This window comes from Microcebus murinus, chromosome 1, assembly GCF_040939455.1.
Source record: "Microcebus murinus isolate Inina chromosome 1, M.murinus_Inina_mat1.0, whole genome shotgun sequence".
Classification (NCBI taxonomy): domain Eukaryota; kingdom Metazoa; phylum Chordata; class Mammalia; order Primates; family Cheirogaleidae; genus Microcebus; species Microcebus murinus.
In genome coordinates, this window is record NC_134104.1 from 71,320,062 (window position 1) to 71,338,866 (window position 18,805).

General features: G+C 37.0%; 1 protein-coding gene across 1 annotated transcript in view; it reads left to right on the forward strand.

Annotated features, from left to right (window-relative positions):
* Positions 1-18,805, forward strand: part of ATP13A5 (ATPase 13A5) — a 107,526-nt gene that overhangs the window by 10,789 nt on the left and 77,932 nt on the right. The window contains exons 2-6 of the mRNA XM_012780243.2: positions 5,715-5,888; positions 6,610-6,756; positions 6,967-7,037; positions 7,143-7,223; positions 13,487-13,556. Coding sequence (XP_012635697.2) covers positions 5,715-5,888; positions 6,610-6,756; positions 6,967-7,037; positions 7,143-7,223; positions 13,487-13,556 — 543 coding nt within the window. The remainder of the gene's footprint in view (positions 1-5,714; positions 5,889-6,609; positions 6,757-6,966; positions 7,038-7,142; positions 7,224-13,486; positions 13,557-18,805) is intronic.

An 18,805-nucleotide genomic window follows, 5' to 3' on the forward strand; every position in this document is an offset into this window, starting at 1 on the left:
GCACATCAATTACCACACATAGACAAAAATGTCTGATGAGATTTTAAATGTAATTGCTAATGGCTAGTCATGAAACTTAATACATCTCTCCATTTATTTAGGTTTTACTTTCTCTTAGCAATGATACACACTTTTCAGTTTAGAGGCCTTGAACAATATTTTTAGAATTATTCAAAGGTAATTGATTTTTTTATTTAATGACATTTAATTTTTGAATTGTTTGGTACTAGTATATACAAATACAAATGGTTTTTCTATATTGACCTAATATCCAGCAACCTTAATAAATTCATTTATTAAGTCTTATAATTTGTTTATACATTCTTTTGGATTTTTATGTATATAATTACATTATCTATACATAGAGTTTTATTTCTTGTTTTCCTGTTGTTATAAGCTTTATTACTTTATTGCCTCATCACACTGGTTAAGAATTCTAGTACTATAATAATAAATATTAGTGTCGATAGTTGACGATCTTGTCACACAAGGAAATGTTTGATATTTCATTATGAAGCATGATGTTAGCTTAAGGATGTTCCCATCTATTCTTAGTTGGCTGAGATTTTTAAAAATTGTGTATTGGTACTGAATTTTATCAGTATTTTTCTGTATCTACTGAGATGACCTTCTGATTTTCCTCCTGAATGTTAACACGGAGAAGTACATTGATCTTCAAATTCTTGCATTCCTAGGACAAATACCATTTGGTAATGATATGTTACCCCTTTAATATATCATCGATTTAGTTAGATAATATATTTTAGAATTATTTTATCTATTTTCATGACAGCCTGTAATTTTCCTTTCTTGCAACACACTTGTCAGATTTTGGTGTCTGGGTATACTGGCTTCACAAAGCAAGTTGAGCATTCCAGCCTCCTCTACTTACATTATGTTTACACAAGAATGATATCATTTCTACCTTAAATATTTCAAGGGCTTCATAAACCATTTGGGCTTGAAGATTTCTTTGCAGGAAGTTTTTAAATTATATATTAATTATTTTAGTTATAAAAATATGCATATTTATTATGAGTTTATCAGTTTTATTAATCTTTTCAGAGTACCAATTTGACTTTATTAATTTTATCTATTATATGTCTGTTTTCTATTTTATTCACTTCTGTACTTATCTTTATGATTTTCTTCCTTATACTTTTTTGGGCTTAACTTGCTGTTCTTTCTGCAACTTCTTGTTGGAAGCTTACTTTATTGATTTCAAACTTTATTTTCTTTTCTAATGTAAGCATTTATAGCTATAAATTTCCCTCTAAGGATTGTCTAAATTGCATTCCACCAATTTTTATTTCTGAATTTTCATTGTCATCTAGTTCAAAATATTTCCTAATGTCCATTGTAATTTCTTATCTTTGCTTTTTAAGTTTTGAAACTATGTTTTTAGGTGCACAAAAATTTAGGATTGCTACATTTCTGTTGAATTGTAATGTCCTTGTTTTTCTCTCATAACATTTCTTTCCTTAAATATCATTGAAGGAATATATATTTTTTATATTTATTTATTTTTTTCCCCAAATTCTGTGGGTACAAATATTGTTAAGGTTATATATCTTGTCCCTGCCCCCCTCCCCACCCAGCTCTGCCAGAGCTTCAAGCGTGTCCAGTCTTCAAGTGGTGCGCCCTGTACCCACCATGAAAGTGCGTACCCTTCCCCTTCTCCCCCCTTCCACCTGTTCACCTCCCATTAACAAAATTTTTTTTCTTTTTTTTTTTTTAGACATTTTGGTTACGGTGTGTTTCTTTGCCTCTCCCTAAGAAGGGATAGAGGTAATCGTTTCCCCACTACAATGCTCATTACATCCTTAAGATGTGGGTCTCCCCCCCTCAGATCCTTGTTGAACACTACAATTATTTGAACACCATAACACCATAGTTTTTGGCTGTCAGTACCAATTTGATGGCGAGTAGATGTGTAGCCCATTTTCCAGGTCTTGTGTCATCTCGCTTTGTATTATAGGCTTAAGCTTAATCCACGATAGCATAAACGGTGCTAGTTCACTATCGTTTCTTAGGATTGAGTAATATTCCATTGTGAGTTTATACCACATTTTAGTTATCCATTCATGAATTGACGGGCACTTGGGTAGTTTCCATGTCCATGCAATAGTGAATTGTGCTGCTATAAACATTCGAGTGCAGATGTCTTTATAATAGAGTAACTTGTGTTCTTTTGGATAGATGCCCAACAATGCTATTGCTGGGTCAAATGGTGTTTCTATTTTTAGTTGTTTGAGGAATCTCCAAATTCTTTTCCACAAAGGTTGCACTAATTTGCCATCCCACCAGCAGTGTAAGAGTGTTCCTGTCTCACCACATCCTCACCAGCATTTGTTGTTTTGGGATTTCTTGATACGGGCCATTCTCACTGGGGTTAGGTGGTATCTCATTGTGGTTTTGATTTGCATTTCTCTAATGATCAGAGATGTTGAACATTTTTTTATATGTTTGCATGCCATTATTCTGTCTTCTTTGGAGAAGTTTCTGTTCATTTCCATTGCGCATTTCTTGATGGGGTTGTTTGATTTTTTCTTGTTTATTCTTTTAAGTTCTAGATAGATTTTTGTTATTAGTCCTTTATCGGAAGTGTAGAGAGCAAATATTTTCTCCCATTCTGTGTGTTGTCTATTTGCTCTAATGATTGTTTCCTTGGCAGTGCAGAAACTTTTTAATTTGATCAGATCCCATTTGTTTACTTTAGCTGTGGCAGTGATTGCCTTGGGGGTCTTCCTCATATTTTATCTGACATCAATATAACTACATTAGCTTTCTTTTGTTAGTGCTTACATGGTATATTTTCTTCTTCTTTCACCTTTTAACCTGTCCACTGCTTTATGTGTAAAGTGTGTCTCTTATAAACAGCATGTAATGGATCTTTAATTATCCAATCTAACAATCTGCTTCCAATCATAGTAGTAGGGCTATTTACATTTAACGTAATTACTGATATAGTGAGTCAAATTTCATAATGTTGCTTTTTGCTTTCTATTTATTCTATTTGTTCTTTTTACCATTTAACATCATATCCTAGAATGTCCCAGGTTTCTATAGTGATGACACCGTATATTTTTGTTTATACACACTCTACCATTGTTTTGACATTTCACAACTTACTGAATCATTAGCTATCATTTGGTTTTCTCAATAATTTTGCTATTGCAGATAATCCTACACTAAAACATCTTAAATGTATCACTTTCTTATGTATTATTTCATTAGGTTTTATTTCTAAGTGAGAAATTGCTGATTTAAAGGGTAGAAATATCTTTATAATTCTTGATACAATTTGTCACCTTCCCTTAGAAAACTATTTCAATTCACAAAGTTATTAGCAGTATATGGCTGCAGTGATTTTACTGCAGTCTTGCTAGCATTGTGAGTTTCTTTTTTAATTTTAAAAATGTTGTATAGGAGAAAACTGAAGGGGTTCCAGAATTATGGTTATCAATGTCATTGCTGTGTAGAATCAAATAGAAAAAGAGAAAGTTTTTTATGAATGAGCTCATTTCAGCCACAGCTGGATGAAAATTCCACTTGTTTTGCTTCTACTTTTGTATACACTTCACCTTTGGCAGTAAATCCCTGTAAATAACTCTTAGTAAAAGAACATATATTTATGACATAATATATAAACTGGCATTAAACTGGGTCTAATAAAACTATAATTCATAAATAAAACCAAAACAAGTTTATAAAATTGGAGGGAACATAGCAAGAGAGAAAGGAGATCTAATTGAAAACATGCTTAAAACAGGGTAAATGCATGTTTGTCCAAGTTACATTTAAACTGTATCATGAATAATCTCAAAATAGAGTAGCTGCCTCGCTAAATTTAATGAATATTTTTTTCCTAGGTGGGTGATACAATTGAGGCCCAGTGTAAAGAAGCTCTTACATTTGTAATTACAGAGCACTTAAGCACAACTACCCTGTACGGCATATATTTCTAATTGTTTCATAGAGGAATAAATTGGGATTCTCTAAAGATAAAGTGATTTACCTAAGGCCACATAACTCTTAACAAGCAAAGCAGTGACTCAAATTTACGTCTTTTGTTTCTTAAGCCAGTGACATTTCCACTATGCTTAAGGATTACTTTTAACAACTGTTAAAAATTTGGTCTGCCACAGAGTTATTAGAAAAAGTTAATGAAACTGATCAACACTTAAGTGCACATATAGGAATAACATTCATCGGGTGTTGAGCAGGTGGGGGGATGGGAGGGGATGGGTACATACACACCTAATGAGTGTGGTGTGGGGATGGACACGCTTGAAGCTCTGACTCAGATGGAGCAAAGGCAATATATATAACCTAAACATTTGTACCCTCATAATATGCTAAAATAAAAAAAAGAAAAAGTTAATGAAAGCAGCCTATTAAAAATGAAAACTTTTCAAAAGAATTAAGCCAAGAGATCATTCTATCATCAAAATGCTATAGAAAGGCCGGGCGCGGTGGCTCACGCCTGTAATCCTAGCTCTTGGGAGGCCGAGGCGGGCGGATTGCTCAAGGTCAGGAGTTCAAAACCAGCCTGAGCAAGAGCGAGACCCCGTCTCTACTATAAATAGAAAGAAATTAATTGGCCAACTGATATATATATATAAAATTAGCCGGGCATGGTGGCGCATGCCTGTAGTCCCAGCTACTCGGGAGGCTGAGGCAGAAGGATCGCTCGAGCCCAGGAGTTTGAGGTTGCTGTGAGCTAGGCTGACGCCACGGCACTCACTCTAGCCTGGACAACAAACCGAGACTCTGTCTCAAAAAAAAAAAAAAAAAAAAAAAAAAATGCTATAGAAACTTAGTAAAAACCTATTTTCTTGACTTTATAGCTCTGTGATCTGGGTATGGGAGTTCCAAGCCATAGGAAAAAACACACAAACCACAAACAGCAGAATCTAAAATAATAATATAGTAAACATATCATTTATAATCAGCATTACTTAGGGTCTTAAAAATATACTGAAAATTTAGTTTTTAAAATTTAAAAAACAATGCTATGACATTTCATCATAGAAATTGGAAACTAGAAATTGGCTTTAAATAAACGAATCTATCATTTGGCTATTTTCCCCACTAGAACCAAATCTCAAGTCTTCATTCAATTTATGACATATTAAATAACATACTATTAAAAGTACAAATATTTCAGCATGTTACTATCAGGGTCAATAAATATGAGCTGCTTTATGAAAGCCTTTTGTGTCCACAAATAATCTCTTATTTTTTTTTTTTATCATCATACTGTTTTAGGAAGTGGTACATTTATTCATATTCTAAATCGTTCTCAGTCATGTCATTATAAAACAAAGCAGAATAGATAAAACTAGATACATGAGTGTGGACCATATCTGTCATCAACTTATCATTTTCCTTTAATAAATTTATCTGGCTGAAAACATGGAGTATTTTATAAATACCTGAGATGACTCTTATAAACATATAGAAGCAAATAGGTCTGTCCCTCCCTACTGCTCCTGTCTAATGTTTTAGTTCCATATTCCAAGGTAGTAAAAGGAGTCCTTTGTAAAATTATATCAGCTGACAGCTGCAAGCAGTCAACCTAATCCAACTAGCTGAAACTAGATTTCTCTCCCAACCAACACCCCTTTATATAAAGTTTGTGTTTCATGAAACAAAATAGTATGTTTATGGAAAAAAAGAAAAAATAGAGTGATCTTTTATTTACTCTTCAGGAGGTGTTTGGTTATCGCACCCAGAAGCTCCGGAAAGCCCTCTGCCTTACCGCGTCCACGCTGACCTGTGGGATCCTGCTGCTGGCGTTCCACTGGAGACCCCACTGGAGAGTGTGGGCCAACTGCGTCCCCTGCTCCTTGCAAGAAGCAGACACTGTTTTGCTGAGGACAACAGTGCGTGCCCTTCTGTCACCTATTTCAAATGCTGTCACCATGTCTTCGGCATGGCGTCTGTGGCACAACCAGCCACTGGCTAGCATTCCAGGGGGCAGATCTTCATCTGCTTAAAGAGTTTCCCTAGACCAAAATAGGAGGTGGCAAAATTATCGGTAGAATCTGCCTATCTCTTATTTTGACCCAGGAATGAAAGGCATTTCTTTTACGTTAGTCTGGATACATTTCTACCATGTCAGGCTAATTGGCGATGCTTTTAGCCAAGGCATGAGCAGTGGCTGTCAGTATTAAAACTCTTAGAGAGCATAACACGGGAACGATCATTCAATTTTTAAAAAATATGTATTTTGGAGGATATTAGACATTTTAAACATTTAGATGTCACTTAAAATAGCTAGAAATGGTGTTGTTAGGTAAGATTTTCTCTATATAAAGCTTTAGCACAGAGGTTGTCAAACTCTGGTGTAAATCAGAATCACCCAAGGGGCTCAGTAAACCACAACTGATGGCCCCATCCCTACAGTGTTTGATTCAGTGGGTCTGGGGCGGGGCTGAGAATTTGCATTTCTAGTAAGTTCTGAGATAATGCTGACTCTTTTTTGAGATGAAGTTTGTTCTAAACTTTAGGAACCACTGGCCTAGTGCTTGGTGGGTATTTGGTTGATTGAGCACCGTATGGAATAACACTTGAGAATTTCATAAACTGGATTGTCTTTTCTAGGATGAATTTCAAAGGTATATGAGGAAGAAGGTACTCTGCCTCTACTTATCCACACTGAAGTTGCCTGTAAGCAAGAACCCGAAAGAATCTGTGGTGGCTGACCGCCACTCCATCGTAAACCAAGCTGTAATGAAGCCAGAATTAAAAGTAAGTCATTTAAAGAGTGCAATGTTAATGACATGTTTGCAGAGAAAGAATAAAATAAGTGTTTATTGAATAAAAACTCTAAATATCATACTGTTGAGCTGGGAAGGACAGCTATGAGACCCATGTGGAGACTGCATTGAACAATGCTCCCCTCTTTTCACGGGCTTCACCTTGTGAAGGGCACCTGTTCTATCATATTTGTGATTGCAGATACGATGCATCCAGGTGCAGAAAATCAGGTATGTTTGGAACAACCTGGAGAAGCAGTTTCAGAAAGTTGGGTAAGTCTGACTTCTACTCACCACTGTATCGAGATGTAGGGGAAGAACAGTGATCTGTTGCGTGCTATGCACTAAAGTGTGGTTCCTTTCCTGACCACGTCCTAGGTTGCTGGAAGACAGCAACTCCTGCTACGACATCCATCACACATTCGGATTGGGTCTGACCAGTGAAGAGCAAGAGGTCAGGTAGGATTTATAGTAAACTCTGAGAGTGAAATCTTGCAGCAGAAAATGAAGTATCAAATGAGTTATCATCAGTGCATTGTTGGCATAATGCTTCATCAACTTGATATAATCCAAGTTCATTTACTGGCATCAGAGAGATATTCTAAATTGTTCTCCTCTTAGGCAAACTTATTAAAAAGAAAAGACTAAAAGAGCAATGCAATCAAATAAAATTTGATCTTTCTCTCAGCCTTGTAAAACAGACTTCTTTGTGTTGTATTTTTTTTATCCCATCCTCAAAAAATCTTGAGTCATCCAGCTTCTTAATCCTCCAAATCCTCTGAGAGACAGAAAGACAATATTATTATTGTATCTTCCTGTGAAGAAATAGCCCTGGAGATGAGGATTTCGATGGTTCAGTTACTTGTTTTATTTGCCACTATAACTGCAGCACCTAGTGGCTGATTCATGGTAGTGGTTCAATAAATATTTCTAAAGTAAATGAATAAATTAATGCATTCATTGATTTATTAACTAAATGCCTGTAAGGTGCTAGGCACTTTAGAAGGACCTAGGGATCTAAAGATAAATACTTAGTCATTGTCCCAGAGACGTTTACTGACTAGTGAGAAAGACAAAAATAGTTGCATAATCATAAGACTAATAACTATAGATTCACATAGATTAGGACATGCTTATGCCACTTACTAACTCACAGTGATATAGAGCCCCTGCTTCCTTTAACTATTATTTGAAATGACAAATCTTGGTGAATCAAAAAAAAAAAAAAAATCACAAGTCTTCCCCAGAATCTTAATAATCACCTTCATTTCTCACCCTTTTGTAGGGACATTACCTGCCCGACCTTCTTTGTAGTCAGCCAGAAACACCAATTCTCAATCTAAGGAGCAACCTCATACTTAAGACATAGGATGTGGGCTCCACCCTCATAATTCTGATGATTCTGTTGGAACAAGGAGCACTTGTGAGAGAAGAAGCTGCATTGTTAGGAAGCAACCCCTGTAATGTAATTCTCATACATACCAAGTCTAAGAATTACTATTGATTTAAGGTTCTCTGTGCCAGAGCACTATAAAAAAATGAACCAGGCATCTAGAGTAGGACAAAATGCCTTAGAAATAGTATCATGATATAAGATATCAGATGTGATGTTGAACACATTGAAATACAGAAATTTTTCAAAGTTATTAAAAACGTTGGCTTAATAGCCTTAAGCACAAGATATTTAAAGGATTTATCTAGGACATTTAAGAAATCTTGTTGATAGATGTATATATACACTCTGACTAGAAAGCCATTTCCACAGAAAGGATTTCCCATCAACGCAGCTACCTCATGTTTGTCCTTATTTATCAAGTGCAAGCTTTAATAAACATCATACATAATTAAATTTAAATCTGATATACACAATAAAGAACTTGACAATCTAATAAGTAAGACAAAGAGTATAGGTTCCAAAACATGATGAATAGAGGAGATAACCTACTTACAAACATAGGAATATTTTATTTTATAGGCATGTCTGTTTGGAGAGTGAAAAGTGTAAGTAGAATGTGGAACATTTTCCTCTCATTTTTTTAGGATAAGACAGGGCCTTTTTAAAAAATTAAATGTGATTATTAATTGGTTGAATGATATATAACCAATTTCCCAAATGGATTTGAGCTTGCTTGCACTAAAAAGCAAAGGTGCAAAATGGGCAGCAAAGGAAGAGGAATGCACAAGAATCTCTGATGATCAAAAGCTACAGAGTCTAAATGCAAACTTTTCTGTGGGCTTCCTAGCAGCCAGGCAAAGAGAGAAAACAGGACAGATTTACAAAGCTCTCACATTTCAGTAACAAAAGCTTATACTTTAGCCTGGAGAGATATTGTCAGGAGGCATCAGGAAGAGAGCACATAAATTGTCCCAGGAGGTTCCAGGTTCCTGTCTTCACTTATCATGAACTGAACTAAACTTTCCATCTTGATGCCTGTCCTAGACAGGTCCATAGACACTTGAGGTTACTCTTTCATCTCACAAGAATGGGACCCTACTGCTTCCCCATCAAGTGAAGTAGTCTTCCTCTCAGGATAGCTTTTAAGTTGAGCATCTCCTCACCTTCTCTTTCACTCAGCCCATACTGCTCCTGTCCCCTTTATTTAGGATCCTAAAAGTAGAAAGGGCAGCTTTCCAGCAGCAGAGATGGAATTATTTCCAGACCAACCACCTTGCCGGTGAGCCAGCTCTTTGGAGGAACAAAAGTCATAATGGATAGGGTTTGCCAGTTTCTGTGGTGAGAATACGACCATGGCCAATGTAAGCCACCAGTGTGACATCACTGAACGAGAGGTTGGGAAGAGACATTTATCATGGGCTCAGTGATTCTGCAGGGCCAAACTTAATTCTCAAGATTTGCTACAGCATTGAGAAAAAGGGCATGCTTGTCAGTGCTAGAGGAAAGGAATCCGAGTGACAGGTAGCAAAAGAAGGTGGGTTTGCCATCAACATGCAACTCCAAGTTGGCACAGACCATTATATGAGAAGATGGAACATCAAAAGGGAGGAAAGAAGAAGTGAAAGGAAGCCAAGAGGGAAGAGGAGGTGGGGCTGCCATGGGACCCTACTCTCTTATTCCTCAGGTCTTGGGGGAGCAGAAGTCAGGAAAGAAATCATACTTAAATGCCATGACCTTTATCCCCTTTGAAAGTTCCGCCCCTAGACAACAGCCCAATAATAAATACTCAGCCCATTAGATCTGTATGAACGGATCGAGGAAGGGCTGGTTGGAGGAAGGGAGAGTGGCTTCATTCATTCTTCTGGAAAGCCATAACATGGTCTCAACTGTTAACATTTAGTTAGAAGTCAATGAGTTACTTAAAAATATAACATGCTTATATACATATGTATATATGTGTGTGTGTATATATATATAGCTTTTCTTTAAAATGCAATGCACAAAGTATTTAATACAAAATGAACTGAGATCAAGATTCTCCTTTTTAATACATTGGAATTATCAGACCCACAGTTCTATGGGTCTGGTCCCATGTAAAGTATGAAAATTACTTCACTGCAATGCCTTGTTTCAGAGTAGAGCCCTACAGAGGACCAGGAAGCCTAAGTCCCGGATTTCCCTGACGGGATCCTGCCCTGGGTTTCTTTGCACCTCCACCGCCACTTCTGATGCCCTCCTGGTCCCTTCCCTATGGATTCTCATGCCTGGAAACACTCAGGATACTTCTCCGAAAAGCTGACTGGAAACACCTCACTTAGCATGTACAGATGGCAGAAGGTCCTGTAAGATCCCCACTTCTCCTGAGGCTGTCAGGAAACTCATGATTTAGGAACTGAAAGAAATGGACAGGCCACAAATGAGGACTAATGTAAAAAACTAAAATGACTTTTATGTCATTTGTAAAATGGAGCTTCTCTGTATAAATGTTTTGTTCAAGTACACAAGCAGGTTCAAGCACTGTTGAAATAGAAATTTTGTTCCTTTCAGAAAGCAATTTCTCAAAACATAACAATATTCTTCTCCTTATTTTTTAATGGGGGGTGCTTTTGGACCAACCCACTTTTTATACCACACAACCATATCCAAGTCTCAAAAGTTGGACGCTGCATTTTTGATCTCCCTCCATTTATAAAGCAGGACTGTTCAGAATAATGGATTGCCTAGCAGAATCACATGGGAAACTTCTCAAACTGTGCATGTCTGGCTCCTAAAAATTCCAAGTCCTGGAAGTGGGTTATGCCAGGATCTCCTGGCTTGGCATTGACTGGAAAACTATACTTATCCATCCCTGCCAGAGATCCTGTTGGAGACTTTGCAGAATGAAAGCAGTGAGGAAAACCCAGGGTGATCATGTGTAGTTTGCAAAAGCTCACCAGTAATTCCAGATGCTCCTCCTTCCTCCTTGAGGGCTCTCACTCTAGTCTTCTTCACCTGGAGCCTGAAGTGCCTACTGCACAGCATATTCCTAACAGTTATTTGGTGAATGAATTGGTAAATGAATGCATGAACGAACAAATAAGCAAAATAAAAAGGGACATGGACCACTCCTAAAGAAAGTGCTCCTAGTCATTCACATGTGGTTTTTCAGAAATAAATACATTCCAGCAGATTTGCTGTCATTTCCAGGCTGGAGGAAACCTCAGTGATCTCTCATGTTCAGGCCATAGTCAGCGCAGAAATCCCCTCCACAAGTTCCCTGTTGAGAAATTGTTCAACTTCTTCTGGAGAGGGGCCACCTACCTCCAAAGCAACTCTTCCCCTAATGAATAATGAGACATTTTAGGCAAGTCTGCTTAATTGTATTTAGCCTATGTTGTTCTGTGAGGCCACCTAGAACAATTCTAGGACTTCTTTTGCCTGCCAGCTGGTCAGATTTTTAGTCAGGGAATGGAGTCTCCCTTGTTCCTTGGGCCTTTCCTCCTGTGAACCAGCTTCCAGTCTCATATTTCTGCTGGTCGCTCAGCCATTGGTAACACCCCTGAAAATTCTACTTGGCTTGGGCTGAGATCGAGATAGGTACATGATCCCTAAGCATGCACCATCTTTTGGCAAGAGACAGTAGAAAAGAGGAAGCAGTAAAGGGCATGCCCAATTTTGATTTAAACATGGCCCAGATAAGCCCTAAAGAGGATAATCTACAGCAAGTATTGATCCACTAGATCCCAGTTCTCGTGAGATCTGAGCTCTTCTCTCTTAATGGTAGTGTCAGAAACCGTCGCAGCAAGCAGGGAGAGCCAGAGAGCGCCAGGCCCTAGACTTGCTTTCTAAACCGGCTTTCCACAGTCTGTGCAGCTCTAGCTCTGGGTCACAAAGACCCTCATTAATTAATTCCACTATTTACCGGGCATCCTCTGTGTCAGAAACTGCTCCAGTGTTTAAAAACTTCATTCCTGACTTTAAATGGGCTCTAGAAAATCTGAGGAGAAAAGCATGTAAATATATTCAGTGAAGTAAGTACTGTTATTAAGGAGGGGTTGTTGGAACAGAGAAAAATACAGTTAATTATGCTGGAGGGTATAAGACTTCAAAGATAGCTGCCATTTCTTGAGAACTTGTCATGTCCTAGGCACCTGTGCTAAATGCTTTACATATTTATCTCAGACACTACTGAGAGCAATTTTATGTTTTATCAAACCCACTGTAAAGATGAGATAATGGAGGCTCAGCCCTCATTCAGCTATCCATTCACTTATTCAACACATAATTCTTGAGTGTGTTTTATATCTTAGGTACTGTTTTAGGCATGTAGGATATATGAACATCTTCTAGAAGCCTATATTATAGTGGAGGATACAGTTCACTATCTGAATGCTTTTTAACATGCAAGAAAAGAGATAAAATTTTAGTTAATCATATAGGTAAGTTTAAGGAGAAAAAGAGAATCTGCGTTGGCAGTTGGGGTAGCTATTTTAAATAGCTTTTTATGGAAAGCCCCAGTAAGGCGGTGCTGTGTGAGAGATCTTTGGTCTCACCCCGGTATAACAGAGAGCTGAGTTCAAGTTTGATTTCTACCTAAGACCAAAGATCCCTCATGCAGGTTCTCCTGTTGGTACTTGCTGAGGCTGGGTTGTAAAGTGGAGTCACAGAGACCATGGTCTGAAGCCCAGCTCTGCCTCTTTCTAGCCCTGAGACCCTGGGAAAACTACTTAGTTTATTGGAACATCAGTTTTCCTTATAGTAGATGGTAATGTGAAATCTCAGAGGGATAAAGTGATGATTAAAGGAGTTAATGCATGAAAGCTAAGTGCAGTTTCTGACACTCCCATTTCTGCTTTAAAGTCATATTGTCATGATTGATATTAGATGTGTGCCCCTTTGGCTATACGCCCATGCCGAATAGTTTTCCTATTGATAAACTGAGGATATTAGTCCTTTCCCTTGGACTATTGTGAGGGAATCAAATGAATCTTTTGTAAGAACTTTGTAAATGGTAAAATACTTCACAAACATGAGGAATTTTTATTGTAATGCACTTATGTATTTCACCTTGTATATAATGTACACATTTACAAGATGTTGGCCATGTAGAACATATGTCATCTTCCAGTTCATTTGCTCATTCATTCACATATTCATTCAGTTCATGCACTAAGGGTCTGTCCTGGGTGCTGCTTTAGGATTATGTTTCAAAAGAACTTGCACATTATGTTTTAATGGAAGCCACAAAATCTCTAAAGAGTACAGGTGATTTCTGCTTAGTCTGGCCTGTACTCACTTATCACTGAGCTTATAACTGTTACACTAATGGATGGTCTATCTCCTACAGAAGATTGGTGTGTGGGCCCAATGCCATTGAGGTTGAAATCCAACCCATACTGAAGCTGCTTGTTAAACAGGTAACTAACTGTTTTCCTTTTGAAAAACAATTATTTCTGCCCCTTATTGCTTACTTCCTAGTACTCGGGGGACTATTACACAGCACATAAATACTTTGATGTGAATGGAATCTTGTTTAATGCTACTTCTTTTTGTTACTGCTTCCTTGATTTTAGTCGATACTTTTCCTGTCTATGAGTTATTTTTTTTCTTAGTCCCATAAACATAGATAAACTTTTTCCAAGATTTCTAACTGGTCCTTTCAATAACCACTTATTTATTATTATAAATCCACTTTAAGACCCCTTCCCTGTGTGAGGGACAAATTTCTCTTTCATGATCTCTTATTTGTTAGTTTTGTTTTCTTAAGTTTTTAATGGTAGTTTTGGTGGTAGTAGAGGGTTTGTTTAATTAGCTCAGGTTGCTATAACAAAATATCATAGATTGGGTAGCTTAAATGACAAACATTTATTTTTCACAGTTTTAGAGGTTGGGAAGTCCAAGATCAAAGTCCCTGCAAATATGATCCCTGGTGAGAGCCCACTCTCTGGCTTGCAGACCACCGACTTCTCTCTGTGCTCTCACATAAGAAAGAAAGCTCTGGTCTCTTTCTCTTCTTATAAGGACCCTGATCCCATCATGGGGGCTCTACCCTCATGACCTCGTCTAAACCAGATTACCTCCCAAAGGCTCCATCTCCAAATACCATCACACTGGGGATTAGGGCTTCAACATATGAATTTAGGGGGGACACATTTAGTCCATATCATGGGGCAATTTTATTACTTCTATGATTTCTGAGGATTGGAAACATATTAATTATTTGGTCTTTTTCAAATTGCTATATTACTTTTATTTTCTTGGGAGTAACTTCTTCCTCTGTTAGTGTTTTGGTGGGTTTTTTCTTGTTGTTGTTGTTTTTAATAATGTTTTCCTTGTGTGCTTCAAAGTTATTATTTTTTTGTACACTTACCTTAAGTGAGACATTTTCCCCCTCCATTTTTCTTTTTCTCCCTGAGTTGCTGTCCTTTTTTGATGGCTTTGTATTTGCCTCCAACTGGTCCCATGGGGACCTTGATTCAGAATCAGGGCTGTATTGGAGCTTTGGATCCCTGTCCTTCAGGGATTTGTCAGATGCAGACCCTGAGCCAGCTTGGCCCAGTTCACAGTCGTCCTATGGACTCTGGTCTGTTCTCTTCCATTGCACCCTTGGCTGGTGATCCATCTCAGCTTGTGACTTTATTCAGCCTCTACTCTGAGACAGGAAGCAAACTGCCACCCCTGTTTTTCATCATAAGCCTAAGGGGACACTTCTGTCTCTACTCTCCCTAGAAATGAGCTCCTATCTGTTGCTATCTATCCCTTGCCTGGAACTCACTAGGTGGATGATGTTAGTCCCTACTCAATGCTGCATGTTTGTAGTTTCTTCCTTTTTTAAAAATTATTTTTTATTTCAAAATATTAAGGTAGTACAAATGTTCTTATTAAATGGATACCTAATATAAAGCTTAAGTCAGGGCTTTTAGTATGCCCATCACCAGAATAGTGTTCAATGTACCTGATAGGTAAGTTTTTACCCCTCATCCTTTCCCACTCTCCCCGCTTCTTGTTTTCCAATGTCCTTTACACCTCGTTGTGCTATGTGCACCCATCATTTAGCTCCCAATTATTAGAGAGCACATATGGTGTTTGTTTTTCCATTCCTGAGATACTTCACTTAGAATAAGGATCTCCAGTTCCATTCAAGTTACTACAAAAGGCATTATTTCACTCCTTTTTTAGCTGATTAATACTTCACGGTATATATATATATATATATATATATATATATATATATATATATATATATATCACATTTTATTTATCCACTTATGAATTAAAGGGCACTTAGGTTGATTTCACATTTTTGCAATTGTGAATTGTGCTGAGATAAACATTCGAGTGCAGGTGTCTTTTGATAAAATGACTTTTTTCCCTTTGGGTAGATACCCAGCAGTGGGATTGCTAGTTTAAATGATAGGTCTACATTTATTTATTTGAGCAACTTCCATAGTATTTTCCAGAGTCTGCCCTAACCTGCAGTCCCAACAACAGTGTATAAGCAATCCTACCTCTCTATATCCATGCCAGCATCTATTATTTTTTTACTTTTTAATAATGGCTATTTTGACAGGAATAAGGTGGTATCTCATTGTCATTTTAAATTGCAGGTTGAATATTTTTCTCATATGTTTTTTGGCCATTTGTCTATCTTCTTTTGAAAGTCCTATGTTCATATCTTTTGCCCATTTTTTAATGAGGTTGTTTGTTTATTTCTTGCTGATTCATTACAGTTCCTTGTAGACTCTAGATTTTAGCCCTTTATTGGATGAATGGTTTGCGAATATTTTCTCCCATTCTGTAGGTTGTCTATTTGCTCTGTTGATTATTTCATTTGCTGTGCAGAATCTTTTTAATTTAATAAAGATCCATTTATTTATTTTTATAGTTGCTGTATTTGTTTTCGGGGTCTTAGTCATAAATTCTTTGGTTAGATCAATGTCAAAAAGAGTTTCCCCAACATTTTCTTCTAGCGTTGTTATGGTTTAATGTGTTACATTTAAGTCTTTTATCTGTCTTGCATTAATTTTTGTATATGGCAAGAGGTAGAAGTCATGTTCATTCTTCTGCATGTGGCTATCTATCCAGTTTTCCCAGCAGCATGTATTGAATAGGGCTTCCTTTCCCCAGTGTATGTTGTTGTCTGCTTTGTCAAAGATCTATTGGTTGTAGGTAGATGATTTTATTTCTGGGTTCTCTGTTCTGTTCCATTGGTCCATGTCTCTATTTTTGTGCCAATACTATGCTGTTTAGGTTACCATAGGCTTGTAATACAATTTGAAGTCAAATAATGTTATACCTCCAGATTTGCTCTTTTGCTTAAAATTGCTTTGGCTATTTGAGCTCTTTTTGGGTTCCAAATGAAGCATACAATTATTTTTTCTAGATCTGTGAAAAATGACATTGGCATTTTGATGGGGATTGCATTGAATATGTAAATAGCTTTAGGTAGTATGGACATTTTAACAATGTTGATTGTACCCATCTATAAGCATGGGATGTTTTTCCATTTGTGTTCTATGATTTCTTTTGTCAATGTTTTGTAGTTCTCTTTGTAGAGATCTTTACTTCTTTGGTTAAGTATATTCCTAAATATTTTACTTTCTTTGTAGTGTTATAAATGGTATTGAGTCCTTGATTTAATCTCAGCTTGCCTATTGCTAGTACATAGAAATGCTACTGATTTTTGAACATTGATTTTGTAACCTGAGACTTTGCTGAATATATTTATCAATTCTAGGAGTCTTTTGGTGGAATCTTTAGGGTTTTCTAGATACAAGATCATATCATTGGCAAACAGGGATAGTTTGACTTCCTCTTTCTTGATTTGGATGCCCTTTATTTCTTTCTCTTGCCTAATTGCTCTGACTAGGACTTCCAGTACTATGTTGAATAGAAGTGATGACAGTGGAAACTCTTGTCTTATCTTGTTCTAGTTCTTAGGGGGAATGTTTTCAATGTTTCCCCATTCAGTATGATGTTGGCTGTGGGTTTGTCATAAATGGTTTTTATAATTTTTAGATATTTCCTTCTATGCCTAGTTTGCTGAGAGTTTTTATCAAATACTTTTCAGAATCTATTGAGATGATCATATGGTGTTTTTGTTTTTACTTCTGTTTATGTGGTGAAAAACATTTATTGATTTGCATATGTTAAATCATCCTTGCATCCCTAGAATGAAACTCACTTGATCCTGGTGAATTATTGTTACAGTGTGTTATTGAATTCAGTTTGCTAATATTTTGTTGTGGATTTTTGTATCTATGTTTACAAGGGATATTGGTCTGTAGTTTTCTTTGTTGTTGTTATGTCCTTTCTTGACCTTGGTATCAAAGTGATACTAGTTTTATTGAATGAGTTACGGAGGATTCCCTCCTTCTTGATACCATGGAATAATTTCTGTAGTATAGGTATCAGTTCTTCTTTGTAATTCTGGTAGAATTTGGCTGTGAATCAGTCTGGTCTGGGACTTTTATTGTGGAGAGATTCTTTATTACTGCTTCAATCTTACTACTCATTATCAGTCAGTTCAGAATTTTTATTTATTCCCGATTCAGGTTTCGGAGGTTGGGTGTTTCCTCTACATCAGTAGTCCCCAGACTTTTTGGCACCAAGGACCATTTTCATGTAAGACAATTTTTTCCATGGACCAGGGAGCAGGGGGATGGTTTCAGGATGATTCAAGTGCATTACATTTATTATAAGCTTTATTTCTATTATTATTACATTGTAATATACAATGAAATAATTATACAACTCACCATAGGTTGGGGACCCCTGCTTTACATTTTCTAGTTTGTATGCATAGAAGTTTTGTAGTATTTACGAATGATTTTGTATTTCTGTGGAATCAGTTGTAATGTCTCCTTTTTTATTTCTGATCGAGCTTATTTGACCTCTTTCTCTTCTATTTCTGATTATTCTGACTAGTGGTCTATTGATTTTGTGTATCTTTTCAAAGAACCAACTTTTTGTTTTGTTGATCCTTTTTTTGTTTGATTTGGTTTCCATTTTATTTAGTTCTGCTCAGTCTTTGTTATTTCTTTTCTTCTGCTGGCTTGGGTTTGATTTGTTCTTCTTTTTCTAGTTCCTTGAGATGTAACATTGTTAATTTGTGAACTTTCTGCCTTTTTAATGTAGGCATTTAAGGCAGTGAAATTTCCCCTTACAACTACTTTTACTATATTCCATAGATTTTGAAAACTCGTGTCTCTTTTGTGGTTCATTCTGATTTTATTTCCATTTTAATTTCCTCATTGACCCAAATATCATTCAGCGGCAAGTTGTTTAATTTCCACAACTTTGTGCAGATTTGAGTGTTTCTCTTGGAGTAAGGTACATGGTATGATTTCAATGTTTTTTTTTTTTTTGAGACAGAGTCTCACTTTGTTGCCCAGGCTAGAGTGAGTGCCGTGGTGTCAGCCTGGCTCATAGCAACCTCAATCTCCGGGGCTCAGCGATCCTGCTGCCTCAGCCTCCCGAGCAGCTGGGACTATAGGCATGAGCCACCATGCCCGGCTAATTTTTTGTATATATATTTTTAGTTGGTCAATTAATTTATTTCTATTTTTGGTAGAGACGGGGTCTCGCTCAGGCTGGTTTCGAACTCCTGACCTTGAGCAATCCTCCCGCCTCGGCCTCCCAAAGTGCTAGGATTACAGGCGTGAGC